The sequence below is a fragment of the Ochotona princeps genome, chromosome 5, assembly GCF_030435755.1.
Source record: "Ochotona princeps isolate mOchPri1 chromosome 5, mOchPri1.hap1, whole genome shotgun sequence".
NCBI classification, from domain to species: domain Eukaryota; kingdom Metazoa; phylum Chordata; class Mammalia; order Lagomorpha; family Ochotonidae; genus Ochotona; species Ochotona princeps.
Genome location: NC_080836.1, coordinates 105,689,948 through 105,706,646, shown reverse-complemented (window position 1 = coordinate 105,706,646; position 16,699 = coordinate 105,689,948). Strand labels below are relative to the sequence as shown.

The following is a 16,699-nucleotide window of genomic DNA, read 5'->3' as shown; positions in this document are numbered from 1 at the left end:
AGAGCTTTCTCACGCTCCCCTCTCAGGAGTCCTTGCTGTCTTGTTCCCTTTCTACTGCGTGGGGTGGGGAGACCCATCCCTCATGGTCAGATCACAGACCTGCCGAACGCACTCCCCACTCCACACACTACACACTTTCACATCTGTCTTTCTCTGGGAGGTTCATCCAGACCACTGCTCTAGCCCACTTCTCACGTGCTGGGCAGGGCTTCCTCCAGGACCCTGAACTTCTCACAGCCACAGTGACCAGGACCTCCGTCTTAAAGACCAGTCCTCACGGTGATCACAAGGGCCTCTCCAGGCCTCTTCAGGCTCATGGAGCCCAGACTGCAGACCCCTAACTGAGGCCATTGATTGGCCATCTACTGAGTGGCAGGGGACAGCCCCAAAGTCATGGGAGCCCTTCCAGGTTCAACATTACCACGTTGCTCCAGGCCACGTGAGCGAGGTGACAGCACCAAGGAGCTGGCTGTGAAACACAGTCCTTCAGGTTCCACAAGTCACATCTGGCATCTGCTGCCATATGCCCCGCGTCCAGCTTTTGAAAGAAAATCCACCCGCCCAGGCTGACGAATGCCTTGCCTGTCCCCACAAATCCCCGGGACTCCTTCCTTCACATTCCTGGTGCGTCCCTCCGCCTGCCTCTCCTCCCCCAGGGTCTGCTCAGCTCACAACCCCATTCATCACCGGCCCCACCCCAAGCCCAGCTCTGCCCAGTTTCTGTCTCCAGAGCTTTCTGGAATGCTAGGCCTCAGAAGGACAGACTCTCTACCAGATCAAATTCACCCTTAGCAGTTGCATGAAACTCAAATAAAAACCAATATCCAGGCACCGTGTCCTCGCCAGCACCCAGCTGGGGTGGGAGGAGCAGACCAAGGGAGGCTGAGGGCCAAGGCAGCAGCAAAGAGTGCCCAGGAGGCAGCAGGAGTGGGGAGAGCCAGCAGAGGAGGCCTCGGCAGTGAGCCAAGACAAAGGAAGAAGGGCATCACAGAGTCCAGGGGCCCACCGTGGCCTCAGGCACCCCAAGGGGCCAGCCTCACCCGCTGCAGCCCCGCACTGCAGTGACTTGGCGTCTACCACCTATGTACCCACTGGCCCGCTGGTCCCCTTGCTCCCATCTCAATGACACTCACTCTGCACTCAGCTGTCTGCCCAGCACCCCCAGAGCAGCTGTGCGAGGAACCCCTGAAGACGGTGCCTAGTGAAGGCTGCAGCCGCCACTCTGCAAGGCCAATACATCAGGTTCATCAAGCAGGAGAAGAAAGTCAAGCCTGGATGGTGAGCAGATGACAGTGACGTGTGGAGCAGCTGTGTGGCTGCGCGCCTGGGGCACCGCCCCGGTTCTCCAAGGCCACCTGTCGGTCATGCATTTTGGAGGGTCAACACACCATCACACATCCATTCTGCTGCTGCCGGCCAACCTTGCCTTGCAGAGCAATTACAGTGGAATCTGTTCAGGCCAGAAGCTTCTGAAGCCATGATTGTTGTAGTCTAACGGGGAACCACACCCCTCCACTGCTGGTCCAGGACAGCTCCAGGCTGTGCCCCACGTGGGCAGGTGGCCCGTGCTTACTAAGACTGAAGCTGTCCTTAGTTCCTGGCTGGAGGTCTGCTGGGTCCTCTTCCGTAACATCGACATGAAGAGAGTGCTCCTTGCGGCTTCCAGAGTCACCCTGCGGACTGGCAGTCAATTCGGTCGGCATCACTGGTGTGGACAGAAGGCATCCCGCGACCTGGTGCTTGCTGGTGCCGGTTGTCATTCTTACCCTGATATCTACCTCTGCAGCTGTTCTGTCGAGGTGAAGCGCCTGCTACTCCAGTCTGTCTTACACAGGCATGTCTTGAGTTGCCTGTGTATTTTGTGTGGCGGGTCCGAGGTGGCACCAGCACGTAGCGGTCAACAGCTCAGCACAGCTAGGGGAAGCGAAGCAGCTGCACCTGCCGGGCCCTACCTGGTGCTCTGTGCACATCTCCGGCCCTTTCTCTCACAGCTGCAACAAAACATTCGCCTCTCCATTCCTGGTTTATGGCAAAGGCTCATTTGGCACAAGTTCAAAGAAACTTCACAGGGAAGCAGCAGAGTGGGTCTGGGAGTTGATCTGCTCAGGGCCAATTTGGGGGTCCCCGTGACCCCACCGGTATCTCAGCAAGTCTTCAAGCCCTTGATGGCCTGCCAAAGGAACCAGGCCACTCGGTAAAATCAGTGCTTCCTCCGCAACTCCAAGCACACGGGCAAAGGGTCCCACCGGGAAGTTCATGGGTGGGGCTGGTGAGCGCTGGAGCGGCCCAAGGGCCTCACGGAAGACCCATTGACACTGCCCGCGGTAATGAGAAAAGCCACGGAATTCCTTCAGAGTTAGTGGCCCCTTGCACAGCACACTCACCATCCGCAGGCCCATGTATGTGGATGATGGAGTCATTGAAGAAAATCATTGGTAACTTTTTTTAAATGGGGCTGGCACCCACTGTGATATAATAGGTTAAGCCTCTGCCTGCAACATTGGCATCTCCTATAGGTGTCAGCTCGAGTCCTGGCTACTCCACCTGCAATCCAACTCCCTACTTCTGGCCTGGGAAGGCAACAGAGGATGGACCAAGTCCTTAGACCCCTGCACCTACATGGGAGACCCAGAAGAAGCTCTTGGTTCCGGGCTTCAGAGCAGCCCAGCTTCAGCCACTACAGCCTTTGGGGAGTGAATGAGCAAACAGAACGTGTGTGTCTCTGAGTGGAGGCTTTCTCTCCACCTGGCTCGGTTCTGTGCATGGGAGGGAGTCTACCCACTCTCCGTGAAGCTCGCAGTACACAGTTCCTGCGTGGGCGGGAGTTCTTTCTATGTCTGCCGTCAGACTTCGGCAATGACCCATGTGACAATAGCTTTTCACCATATCCCCGTGTTCTGATGAAATCCGTCCTGTAGTGCTTGTCCCCTAAACCGGACAGCAGCCTGGCACCGGACCTGGCCTCAACCAACCTGTGCATGGTGGCTGGGGGTGGAGGGAGGAGAAATCATACAGTGTAGTCTTATTATCCTTAAGAGAAGGGCGCCTACCCAGATACAAACCTAATGCAAGAAATGAACTTCATAACTAGAAATAAGTAACTCCTGCCTTTTTAGACTGTCTGCAAAATATCATTTTCTGTGAGTAGAGACATGTTGAATGTTCTTAAGCCTCTTGATAGGCACTGCTTTAAGACGATTCTGGCCATGTTTTGATTTCTGCTGGTCAGTTTCCAGAGGGCTTTGTGGCTTTGCCCCCACAGTCGTTGATTCGTGTCTCTTTTGTTGAAGATTCCCTAGAGCAAATGCGTTACTTTGGACTTTCTGCCCCTTAGAACTGTGAATCAAAGGGAGCAGCCCGGGTGTCTGGTTGCTTGCTGTGTAAGACCTAACTCTACAGTGTGGGGGACACAGACACCTCCTTCTCCGTGGTAACACACGCTCTTTCTGTCTTTTCCACCACCTTGATGACAACAGTTTTGTGGAAAGAAATAATCCAGCGCCATGGAGGAGTCCTTACCAACGCCTTGAACGTCAGCTGCCTGGCCAAGGTCACCGACGGCTTCACCCAAGGAGCTGTTGTGCAGGTGGTGAGAAGCGTGCTCACGGAGCGGAGGATCCGGAAGCAGGACCACAGGCCGCTGGTGGCGGCTGAGTTCATCACGGCCATAACCAGCATGAGCCCCGTGTACAAAGAGGAGGAGGAGAGCTTTAAGGTAAAGCGCATGATTTGCGGCCGGTCTTAGCAGCCAGCGCCATCTCATTGTCTCCCGGCCCGGTTTCCTGAATTTGAACTCTCTTATAAACAATGAAATTTGGAAAATTTGACTTGTGGGATCACAAAATCCTTTGAGCCTTAGCAATAAAGTGTGACTTGCAGATTTGCAGAACTGAGCTTCAGAACCATTGAACACACACACACACACACACACACACACTGCTTAATTTGGTTTTCATTTTGTATTTCCATGGAGAAAACCATTTCCCAAAATAGCACATTTCATGCAAATGCTGCCTCCATCCCGTGTTTGCCAACAGACACTTTGGTTTGGGTTTTCAAGGCACATGCCAAAGGAAGGTACTAGAATTCAGAAGAATTATTTTTCCTATTTTTAGAAAGCATTGTAACATTCTGAACTTTGAAGTATGTAGACAGTGGAGGGTCCAGGCTGGTGTGTGAGCAACGCCATCTCCATTGTTGAGCTCTGCAGCCTAGTAGAGCCATCCCCATGTAAGGCACGGTGTCCAGCAACAGGCAGAGCCATCCCCATGTAAGGCACGGTGTCCAGCAACAGGCAGAGCCATCCCCATGTAAGGCACGGTGCCCAGCAACAGGCAGAGCCATCCCCAGGTAAGGCACGGTGCCCAGCAACAGGCAGAGCCATCCACATGTAAGGCACGGTGCCCAGCAACAGGCAGAGCCATCCACATGTAAGACACGGTGTCCAGCAACAGGCAGAGCCATCCACATGTAAGGCACGGTGTCCAGCAACAGGCAGAGTCATCCACACGTAAGGCACGGTGCCCAGCAACAGGCAGAGCCATCCCCAGGTAAGGCACGGTGCCCAGCAACAGGCAGCACCCGCCGAGGCCTTTGGAAACGCAGGCACACGGCCATGTTTGGCCTTAAGCCTGTTTGGGTGGTTCCTGTCAGTTCCAGCTGCATGATTGCCCAGCATTTGAATTAATATTCTTGTTTATTATTCAAATCTTGTGTTGACTATAACCATTTTTCCTCTTCATGCATCTTTTATTGTTTCCTGGGATTCCCAAGCAGTTTTCTCCTTTTGACTCACTAGGTCATCCCCTATGTTGAAGAGCCAGCTTTGGGGTATGCTTCCTCGGAGCTGGGTTTTAGCTTTGTGCAGGGATCTCTGCAAGGTTTTGGTTAGAGGCACCTGGTGTCTGACCGTGCTCCTGCAAAAGATGCAGTGTGCCCCCGGGGCGGGACATGGAGCAAAGTGGAACATGCAAAACCTGCAGTCTTGGTGTGGCCAACCCCCTACCTGCTCCTCCCAGTGCGTCACAGCGCCAGGCGCAGGACAGTACGACATCGTGACCTCAACCGGCTAAGGCCTGTGTGGGACTTGTGGCCTGTCACCAGGGAGAGCTTTAAGGTAAAGCGCACGAACTGTGGCCAATCTTAGCAGCAAACGCCATCTCATTGTCTCCCGGCCTGGTTTCCTGAATTTGAACTCTCTCATAAACAACGAAATTTGGAAATTTTGACTTGTGGGATCACAAGAAGCTTGCACAAACGGGCCACAGCAGCAGTTGAAACAAAATGCAAGAGGTGACATCCTGTGTTGCAGGTCACCAGCTAAGAAACAGTAGAACTAAGATCCACGCCTGATCCCAAAGCCAGGTTTATTAACGATGTTTTCTACAGTGTCTCAGTAAATTAGGAGCTCATCCCCTTAAGTACTTGGCCATCTCACTCCACATGAAAGTCAGAGCCAAGAATGAAAGCAGGAACAGGAAATCCCAAAGTGTCAGAAACAAAGATAAATCTCCAAGACAGGAACAGGCTCACAGCAAATGCTTTGGTGGTGCGGGGAGCGTAAAACACAGCCATGCAGTGAGTGCAGGAAGCTGGGGTACCTGCTGGGCCGCTGCAGGGAGGCAGTACAGGGCTCTTGGTGGTCAGAACTCCACACTCAAGCCTGCTCCTGGCTCAGCTAACTGCAGGGTGCCAAAAACGGAAATACGCATGCACTTCAAAAATGGCATGATGGCCTGAAAACCCCCAAAAGTCACATCAAAAGCAGTTATGGGAACCACTCTACTTGGAAATTTAACCTAGCCAGGAAATGGGGGACTCCCACAGGAAGTGCTGTCCCAGCTTGAGAGGAGCTTAGCCTAACAACCCAGGGGTCATAGGGAAGCCACTTCCATGGGCAGAGCTGAAGACGTGTGCCACATAACTGGCACCCCCAACACCTTGAGACAGTGAAACATCCTGAAAGGTGTTGCCCTGGTGGTTACACACCAGAAACCATACAGGAGAAGGTAGGCGGAGCTGAAACAGAACCAACTAGAACTTCTTATAGTCATTAAAATCAAAAATGCAATGAACAGTGCTGGAAGTGAAGCGGTTGAAGCTGCCCCCAGCATGCCCTACGAGAACCAATTTGAATCCCGGCTGCACCACTTCTCATCTTAGCTCTCTGCTAATGTCCCTGGGAAGACAACGGAAGAAGGCCAAGGCGCTTGGGCCGCTGCCATCCACACAGGTTTTCAGACGAACTCCCAGGCTCCTGGCTTTGACCTGGCACAGCCCTGGTCACCGTGGCTGGCCATCTGGGGAATGAACCAATGAACGGAACATCCCTCTAGCGCTCTGTTTTTTATAACTCTTCCAAATAAATTGGTAATTTCTAGCAAATGGGTTATCTGTGGACAGACACAAGTAAATAATAAACGAGCTGGAAAGGAATATTCAGAAAAGCATCCTGGAATGCAGCATGACAGCCAAACATGGTAGGAATCCGAAGAGAGAAAACGGCCACTCTCTCCCTCTGTACCTGGACCTCAGCTAGCGAGGGTAAGACCAAGACACAGTGGCCTCAGAGCGTCCTCACCAGCCAGTGGTCTGCACTTGACTTCAGGACCTGGAAGACCTCTGCATCAATGACAGAGGTGTCCAGGCGAAAGCCAGAAAACATTTCAGAAAGTTCCACACCAAGCACAATCTGCCCAAAATGTTGAAGAAAAATCAATGATAGGCCTGGCTTTGTGATACCATAGCTTGAACTGCCACTTGCAATGTTGGCATTCCATAGCAGAGGGCTCACTGAGTCCCAGCTCCTCCACTTCCCGTCCAGCTTCCCGCTGCCATAGCTAGAAGGACAGTACAAGATGAATTCCTGCCAACCACTTGGACACCTGCATGGCGCTCCTGGGTGCTGAGGTCATTTGAAGAGTAAATCAAAGAATGGAAGATTTTCTCTCTTGCTCTCTCTCTCTCTCTCTTGCTCTGTCTCTCTCCTTCCATCTTTCTCTGCAATTTTATCTTTCAAATACTAAAATACATCTTTTTTAAAAAACAAATAAATGAAAAAAGGCTTCCATTTAAGAATCACACCAACTTTCAAAAGACAGAAATTGAATAGAGAGAATTATGAAAAAAATCACAGAAATAAAGCTCAAAAATAAAGATTATATATATAGTAATTGACATTAAATGTAAAAATAAAAGCCACATAATTTCTAGAGAAAATATGATCAGAGAACAAATTGGAGGCCGAATCTCAGGAGTTTGTCTAAAAACCATAAACATAAAATCTGTAAAAGTAAAGTTAAGAAGCACGGAGGATGGGTTGAAGGACACTGACATTCAACAAACAGAAGCTCCAGAAAAAAACACAAGAAATACAAGACGAACAATTCCCTGAAGAAACAAGTGCCGAGAATGTTCCTGAGCTGAACACACGTGTTGTGGGGTTCAAAACAACCCCCCAGAATTCAGCCTAACCAGTGAAAGCAAACTCATGCTTATACTCTAGGGAACCTAGAATTGAGACAAAAGCCAGCTGTAAAGGCTAGTGGCAAATCAGCTTGTGCCTATGAAGGGCTGGGGAGGCGGGGCGAGTAAAATGCCCTAGTATTTTATAACCAGCTAAAGTAGCACCCAAGACACAAAAGAAAATCAAGATATCTTAAGACACATCAGGGCACTTCAAAAAGTTCAGGAGAAATACATCTTATTAAAAAAAAAAAACTATGTGGAGATTCAAAACCAGTTTGCAATGTATTTTTTTAATAAAGCAAACATTTATTAAACTATAATAAAAACATTCCATCAAATTACAAAACCTGAGCAAGAAAAACAAACGGCACATGCTTAACTGTAGTTGACATTCAAATAAAATTTGCATTCCCAAAATATTATACAGTAATTAGAAAATACCAGCCACAGTAATATTAGGATACTTTTACGTGCGATCTCAACAAATTTGAACAGAAGCAAATTTTAGCAAAGGTAAATTTTACAGTGAAACATAGCAGTGGATTAAGGATCTTAACATGTTTATTTTACTGCTATTTGACACTATGATACAAAAATAAGAGGATTTACTTGACATTTTTAATAAATATCTCATGGGCTGTTGAGTGCCTTACTGGTGAAAAGATTTAACTGGCTAATCTCATCAATCCGTTTTGTACATTTAGTAAGCATCAACTCTGCCCTACATAACTCTTAATGCAATTCACAGCACACAAATGGTTATCATATTAAATACATAATCAACTCGGACTTCTCAACAACAAGGAAATTAGTAAACCATCAAATGGACTGCTTACCATACACTTTCCTCATAACTAAATAACACACAAAAAAATCAAAATAATATTTGTCATCACTCTAAACTATTGCCAGCAACTGACGGAAACTGCCAATTTGCCATATTCATGTTCACAACATGCTAAATATACTCTGCTGTTACTTCATCCATGAAATGCCAACATGCCTAGAACAGAGAATTTTCACCATCTCTTGCCGTGGGACCTGACTTGCAGCAATCTATATTTAGATCGGAACTCCATGGGCACTTGATGAACTCCACCTTTCCATGTTGGCTTTCTTATGCAATGTATTTTTTTCCGTATTTTTATTATGATACAGTTGCACAGGCTCTGGGAATGCCTTTACCCCTCTCCAAACCCCTTTTCCCCTATATGATTACAATAGTATAGTTCTTCATAAACAGTCATACATCCGTAATTGTGGGCATGGACAATGACAGAGTCCATGACCCTATTGTCAAGATATAGTTAACAGTTTCAGTCCGTCTTTGATCTGGAAGTAGAGATGCATACTACATTGTATCCTCACATCTGGACATGACAGTCTCCATTTCACAGTTACTATACATCCTCTTAAATGAAAAGCCACAATACAAAATCAACAGCAGGAAGAAAAATAGAAATTTGTAACACCATGAAGTTAAATAACATGCTGCTGAATGGATAATGTGTTGCTGAAGAAATGAGAAAAAAATCAGAACCTTCTTGAAGAAAATGATGCTACTGTATGATCTATGAATCAGTAAAGAATCTAATATGAGAAAAAAAAGTTTTGAAGAAATGAAAATAAAAACCAAAACATCAAAATCCATGAGATCCAGTTTCTGCTGATCGTTGTTGGTGAGATGTGTCTCCTGTAGGCAACAAACAGATGGGGTTCTAATCCAGTCTACTCATCTATGATGTTTGATTGATGAATTTAAGCAGTTTACATTCAGGGTTACTATGAGTAGGTGGCAATTTGGTCCTGCCATTTTAGCAATGGGTTGTTCATTGTTTGACTATGTGGGAATTTAAAAACAGTTTGCAACACAAGTATCTTTTTATCCCATTTTCCACAGACTTTAGGAAGGTTTCTCATTTATACACTAGCCTTCTTTGAAGTATCCAAAATCTGAAAAAGACCTGTATGTCCATTAATAGGACACAATTCAATGAAATACTAGTACCATGCAGCCCACGAAGCAAAAGACTTACTGGCTTTCAAATAAAATGCAAACCTTTAGAAAAATATCCCAGGAGTTCACTGCACCCTCACCCTGTCCTAAACTTCTGTGTTTCAGGACTGGTATACAAGGACGCCTCTAGGACAAAGACGAGCCTTGGCGCTGACGGGAGGCCTGGGCAAAGACAAGAAGGAAGGAAAGAAGGAGAAAAAGAAAAAGTAGCATTTTCTGAATCGCCACCCCTGGGTCTCTGTGGGATGGAGACAGCCCCGGTCCTCCAGAGAGAAGATTCTTCCACTGTCCCGGCCGTCAAAGCCCCACGGAGAAGCGCCCCCAAATGCAGAGTGGCCAGCGGCTGCCCTCGCTCTCCCGCCACTGTGCTGCTCCGTGGGCTGGACTCCAAGGGCGCTGTTGGCAACATTATTCTCTGTAATGATAGCAATCGCCCAGCAATGTGTGTAACGATTGCGTCCATGGAAACCCTGTCTCCCCGCACTCCACAGAGTTCTCTGGTTGGACACTCAGCTCATCGGCTCCACTGTCAGACATCACACGTGGCAGTCGGGGACCACTCTCCTTGGGCCACTGGGAAGCCATCATGAGTACGTTACGGGTGCTTTTGACTAATCCATGGAAGCTGTACATTGGCTTGCACGTGTTTTAATAAATTAACACTTTACTCTAGAGATGCATTTTATAGAGCAGAATAAAGCTGTTGCTTTAAAGTGACTGGGTCATTCGGGGACAAGATCTTAGCAGCACGCTAGTCTGCCACCTAACTAGGAAGATGAGTCACAGCATGAACGCTTGGGGCGTCGGGCCTGGAGTGAAACACTTAGACTTTGGGAGGCCAAGATGAGATGAGAACTAGGACTTACAAATGAGGGGTCATTGCAACAAAGACAAAGATCACAAGAACAGAAAAAAGTCAGACTGGGAAGGCATACAAAATAGTAAAGGTCAAGCGAGAATTTTTGGTTTTGTGAGTGCATGACAGGCTGTTTGACAGCCAGCCCCCAAGGAGCCCACTTCTGCACTGTGGTAAGAGGAAGAACTGATGTACTGAGGGCTGGCTGTTACGCTGCAGCCTGGACACCTTCACCCTGCGTCAGCACGCCTCCATTCAGGTCCTGGCCCCACTTCCAGTGCAGCTTCCTGCCAGTGCACGCCTCAGCAGGTGAAGGCTCCCCGGCGTGGGTCCCCTCCGCCCACAGGGCAGAGCCCGGTGGAATTCCTGGCTGCTGGCAGCTGCACATGGCCCTGACTGCTCACCAACAGGGCTACATCTCTGTCCTGCAAACTCCACAAGGGCCCCTGCACGCCAGCCCAGCACGGGCTGGAGCCTACAGCACTGCGAACGCGCTGGAATGCTGCCTGCGGTACATGGAGAGAGCAGACGCGTGGACCGTGCGCTTACGGGGGCGCCCCAGTCTCACACAGTCACATGCCACCCCTTGACACTTTGTCCCTTCCATTTGATACAGCTCAGGGACTGTGTGCATCATGTGTCTTATTCCCTACCCAGCTCCCCTGCTTGGGGGTGTGACAATTGACTTAATCGGCCCACTTGTAGGTCATTTTCACGCTTTTGCTATTCCCTAGCCTTCACACGCATGTCCCAAAACACCTGCTAGATAAATTTTTATAAGAGGAACTACTAGGCTGGGCTACCTGTGTGATTTTGCTATAAGGAGCTATTTCTAGATTGTCCCCCAAGGAGGTGCCCATCACACCAGGCATGCCAGGCAGGACCTGCTTTATCCTGCCCATGTGGCTGTCACTCTTGCTGTCCTCCACAGACCACCAAGTCATCAGGTTACCAGCCTGACAGCAGCTCATAGGATGAAAACTCAGGGTCCTCCCACCCCTCCCACCATGGCCATCACAGAGTAGCCCTGGTGCCATGGTGTGTGCAAAGGGGACGGCAGGCTGCCGGGGCTCTGCTGGGACCTCAGCCATTCCTGGGCCATTATGTGGTGATTAGCTGCTCTTAAGCATGTTCTTAAGTGAAGGGGACAGTAATTAGAGTCATTAACCCTCATTAAGGGAGCAGTTCCATGGGATGGAATCTGATTAGAGTGGAAATAAAGCCCTTAGGGGCATGCAATCTGCCTGCACTTAACAGGAAGTGGGTCCCAGATCCCCAAACCACCACCTGACATCGCGGTCCTCCCAGTACCAGGCTGCTAAGAGCAGCCAGGCCTGGACAAACACCCCAGTCCTGAAGCAGCAGCTGTGAAACTAACCAATGCCGAGACTGCCTACACACACACATGCACACACGCACACACACACACACGCACACACACGCGCACACACACACACACGGCTACGCTCAGTACCCAGGCAATGCTTGTGGTAAGAGACACAGGACATGGGGCCGACGCACTGTCTATAACCGCTAAGGACGTGAGACAAACCCATGCCACTGACGATAAAAGCCCTAGGATTTCTCATGGGAGAATCGAAACAAGATGAAATAGCAAAAGACAATGGGATGGAGGCAAAACTGGCAACTCCCAGAACAAAGTGACTGCAACGTGCAGAGGACCCCACCCCCACACCCATCCAAGCCTGAAGGACTGTTCCCCAGGGCTTGAGGCGCGCACCATGACAGCAGTGGCGTCCACATGACTGCCCGGATGTATTCCGAGAGTCATCGGACTGTTATTCATCTCACTGCAATGAGTAAGTGAGAGAGAGGCTCTGCGAGGGAGGGGTCTGTCCAGGTCGGGGTCCGGGGAGCTTAGGGACTGCCTATCAATCGGCTGATTCTTTTTCAACATGTCTGGATTTTGTTTTGTGCTTTCCACGCCTCCCGCTTGGCAGTCCTGGCTCCTAATCAGTTAACAAGTGTTACCGTGTTGGAGTGACATTTGGGAGATGTGACATGGTTGAGAAGTACTGTTAACCTGCCTGATTGAGGCAGGCGGTGCCCACGTGGTCTGTAAGCACCTGCGGCGTGCTGGTCTGTGGTGTGCTCTGGTGCAATGCCGCAGCCTGCTTGCTCATAGCATGGCCTCTGCGATTGGCACCCCTTGGGTTCCCTAACAATCTTTTCGTTTCATTGGATCAATGTTTTCTGTCTCTTCAGCTGACAACTGGTCCTTGATTCCTGCAGAGGTCTTTCCTAACTGCATCTGAACCCTTAGAACTCCTCACACCAGTTAGCAGTAACATCCTGGCAGGGGCACCGCCACACACAGTCACCCTGCCAAGGACATCCCCGCTAAACCACTCTGCTCACACAAGCCCCATCCCAGCCACTGCAGCCCAGGACACCTATTCCTACGTGCCGGAGGAACACACAGCTGCTTGGCCAGCAGCGAAGACACCACTGGGAGTGCCCACATCTCCCTCGCGTGCCCACAGCCCTGCTCCTGGCTCCCATCTTTCTACCGGGTCAGACTGCAGGGGAGCAGTGGCAGTCAAGGTACTGGGTTCCTGCTTTCAGCTTGAGTCCCAGCGTAGGGCACTTGTGGCCATTTGAGGAATGAAGCAGATGGACTCAATCAAAGCAGTGACTTGTTAATGCTTCTCCTGGGCCAATCGCCAGAACTTTCCTTTTCTTCTTTTTCTTTGAGATTTATTTTTTAAAGCTTTATTTTTATTAGAAAGTCAGATATACAGAGAGGAAGAGAGACAGAAAGGAACATCTTCCATCCAATGATTCACTCTCCAAGCTGCTGCAATGGCTGGAGCTGAGCTGATCCAAAGCCAGGAGCCTGGAGCTTCTTCCAGGTCTCCCACACGGGTGCAGGGACCCAAGGGCCTGGGCAATACTCTGCTACCTTCCCAGACAGTAGCAGGGAGTGGATTGGAAGTGGGACAGCCAGGACTAGAACCAGCGTCCATATGGGATCTGGCGCCACACATCTGTCAGGTTCCCACTGGCCAGTCACCTACGCCATGCATTTCAGGTCCCTGGCACAGGGGATGCAGTCAGAAGAGGTTTACTGCCTTGGGGTGTACAATGAGAGCACTCCTCACATGGGCCTAGCAGAGGGCAGTGGGCACCCCAGAGTCTGGGGTGGGATGGGGGTGAAGGCCTCTCCACCTCACCCCAATCTTGTCAAAGAATGATCGCACTGCCCAGGGCGTTTGGCCCAGTCCTTCCACTTGGCATCGTACCTCCCTCTTGCCTTGGGCGAGGGTTTCTTCAGCCTAGAGACTGAGTCTGCCGTCTGTTCCAACGCAGGGCGAGGGCTGTTAGCAACCCACGCTGGAATCACGGCCCAACCCTCGCTCTGCCGTGGACACCTACTCGGCCACTGCCTCCTGGGCTTCTGTGACACATGGGTGGCAGCCGGCACACTTCACCATGCCAGGCACGAGGCAGGCACCCTTCTGGCCTCCTGCCATCTAAGGTCAGAGTTGCCCCTCCCATAGGTGCTGGGAGGAGGTCTCTGCCTTGATGACCTGCTAACGCAGCTCTGGAATGAAAGATCAGCGGGTGGGGGGAGACAGCTCTTGGCCCTCCGCTCTGGGCCAGGCCAGAGGCCTGGGAGACCCCCGTAACCCTGCACACACCGGGCTGCTACACACCCCCGGCTCCACCTCCAAAGCCTGGGGCCACCTCGTCACAATCCTTCGCAGGCCTCTCCCGTGAGAAGGGCCATCTGTGGCATGCTGGGAAGGGGACCCCAGCCTCCAGGAAACACACAGGGCTGAACTGGGTCATTTATGAATTACCCAGGTTTCCTAGAGCCAGCATACACACTACCCACCTGTGCTCACATAGACACACACATGCACTACCATGCACACAGGCTCACATGGGTGTGTACACGCCACCCCACATGCTCACATAGGCACATGCCTGTCCTGCACACGTGGTCACATAGGCACCCATGCACACACATCACACACACACAGATCTGCATCCACACAAGCCATACACGCATCTATGCACTGTAGGAAGACCACACTGCACACGCTCCTGTCCAGATGACTAGATCTGCGTATATAGAAAACCGTGTATGGCATCCATACACACACAGGCACACAGAGAAACTTTCCAAATTCCACATGCAGGCATGTTTAAAACATACATGCAGATATATCACGCTTGGATATAACATCACTACATCACACACAGACACATAGTACATTCATATATCCCACACGTGCAAACATGTATGTGCTCACATGTAGACATTTACCCACATGCACATGTAAACGTGTGTGAAATATAGCACATATACATACAGCTGCACATATGCATGGATACATTCATGCGTGCTCACATATGTGTCCTGGCCGGCCCACAGCAGGTGCCTGTGGCCCGCATGTCCCCAGGCCTCAGGCCTCGTCCTGGGGCTGCAGCAGGCGCCCAGGTGGGTGGCCAGGTGCTCTGGGTGGGGACTCCACACCAAGCACTGTGTGCCAGCGTCCACCTGCTGCTCCTGGAGAATGCAGAGAGGAAGGCCACGCTATCCCCCCAGGAGAGTGCCGGGATGGCCGCCGTGCTGGACGTGCCACCGCCCGCCTCTGTGAGGCCTCAGGGCCATGAACTCAGCTCTGCAGAACAGGGTCACAGCAGAGCATGGCTGGCCCAGGGCCATCCTATGGAATCCCAAATCAGAGCTACCACTCAAAACGGAAAGCTCCCCAGGCAGGGGTTAGCACACCTTCACCTGGGCTCGTCCTCGGGCCGCCATGACCAGACAGGTGGACAGCAGCTCCACCCGGGGCAAATCAGCCCCAAATGCCTGCTGCTGGAATCCTGCATGGGCCATCGAATGCCCGGCAGAGAGAAGCTAGTGGCAGGACAACACCGAGGCCCTTAGCCTGCATGGCGCAAGGCACAAGGGCAGGAAAGTGTGAATAGCTGAAGGGAAGAGCTCTGGGTACCAGCCAGGCATGGCAGTGTCTGAACAGCCGGCTCACTTAGAGCCACCATGGAGCACCTGCACCTGGAACCGGCCCGTCCGTAGATGCCAGTGTTACCAGCAGCAGCTTAACCCACCGCACCACAACCCCAGCCCCTGAGCATCTTCCTTTTTTTTTTTTTTTTTTAAGATTTATTTACTTTTATTGAAAAGGCAGATCTTCTATCTGCTGGTTCATTCCCCAAGCAACCACAACAACCGAAGCCAGCAGCTTCTTCCTGGTCTCCCACACAGGTGCAGGGTCCCAAGGCCTTGGGCCGTCCTCGACTGCTTTCCCAGGCCACAAGCAGGGAGCTGGATGGGAAGTGGAGCTGCCGGGATTAGAACCGGTACCCATGTGGGATCCTGACAAGGCAAGGTGAGGATGTAGCCACTAGGCTATCACGCCGGGCCCACAAACCATTCTTAATAGGACAGTGTTGCATCCTGGCTTGGGCCCAGGTCCAGACCCCAGACACAGGAATCTGGGAAGAAAATTAGTGGAAGGCACTTCTCTGTCTTCCTGCTTCTCTGCTTCCCCTATCTCCTTCTCTCTGTACTCTCCGTAATTCTGGCTTTCCAAGAAAAATGATAAATCTTTAAAAAAAAAAAAAAAAAAAAAAAGAGTAGTTTGTGAGTGGAGCGACCCAACACGGTTCCTTTCCGGAGCGACTTTCCTCACCTGGCTAAACCCTGGGAATAACTCCCCACTTGCCCAGTTTGGGAGGTTTTATTGATTTTTGTGGAGTTTTTTTATTTGATCGCACAATGTGGGGGCTCCGCAGTGTGTCTCAGCCTTCAGCTGTCCAAGGCCATCCAGCCATGCCAGGTAACGCCGCTGTCCACATGCCGGTCCAGGTGCAGGATTCTGCGCAAAACGGCATCTCACGAAAACCCCAGGCAGGTGTAGGAGAGTGTGTGCGTGTTTAGTGTCACAGGAAGCCGTGACGGCCACTGACCTCTGTCCGCGACACCGGCCCACTTCCCTCTATGTTAGCTGTCACCATTTGTTTTTTGTTTTTGTCACTCTGATAGACTCATAAGAACCAGACAATTTTTGGAAGTCAGACCGACCTGGCATTTTCAAGCACAAGGCCGTATTTACGATCCATGCCATACCTCCTTGCTTTTCCACAGCACCTGGTTCTCTTTAAGAATATCACTCCTGGGGCCCGGCAGCGTGGCCTAGTGGCTAAAGTCCTCGCCTTGAACTCTCCAGGATACCATATGAGCGCCGGTTCTAATCCCGGCAGCTCCGCTTCCCATCCAGCTCCCTGCTTGTGGCCTGGGAAAGCAGTCGAGGCCGGCCCAAAGCTTTGAGACCCTGCACCCACATGGGGGACCTGGAGGAGGTTCC

At 50.8% G+C, this 16,699-nt stretch overlaps 1 protein-coding gene across 1 annotated transcript in view; it reads left to right on the top strand.

Moving 5' to 3' along the window:
- The window catches only part of IQCA1 (IQ motif containing with AAA domain 1), a 123,910-nt gene extending 114,145 nt beyond the window's left edge, over positions 1–9,765 (top strand). The window contains exons 18-19 of the mRNA XM_058664267.1: positions 3,477–3,715; positions 9,590–9,765. Of these exons, the coding sequence (XP_058520250.1) occupies positions 3,477–3,715; positions 9,590–9,694 (344 nt within the window). The 3' untranslated portion in view covers positions 9,695–9,765. The remainder of the gene's footprint in view (positions 1–3,476; positions 3,716–9,589) is intronic.
- Positions 9,766–16,699: the final 6,934 nt, after the last annotated feature.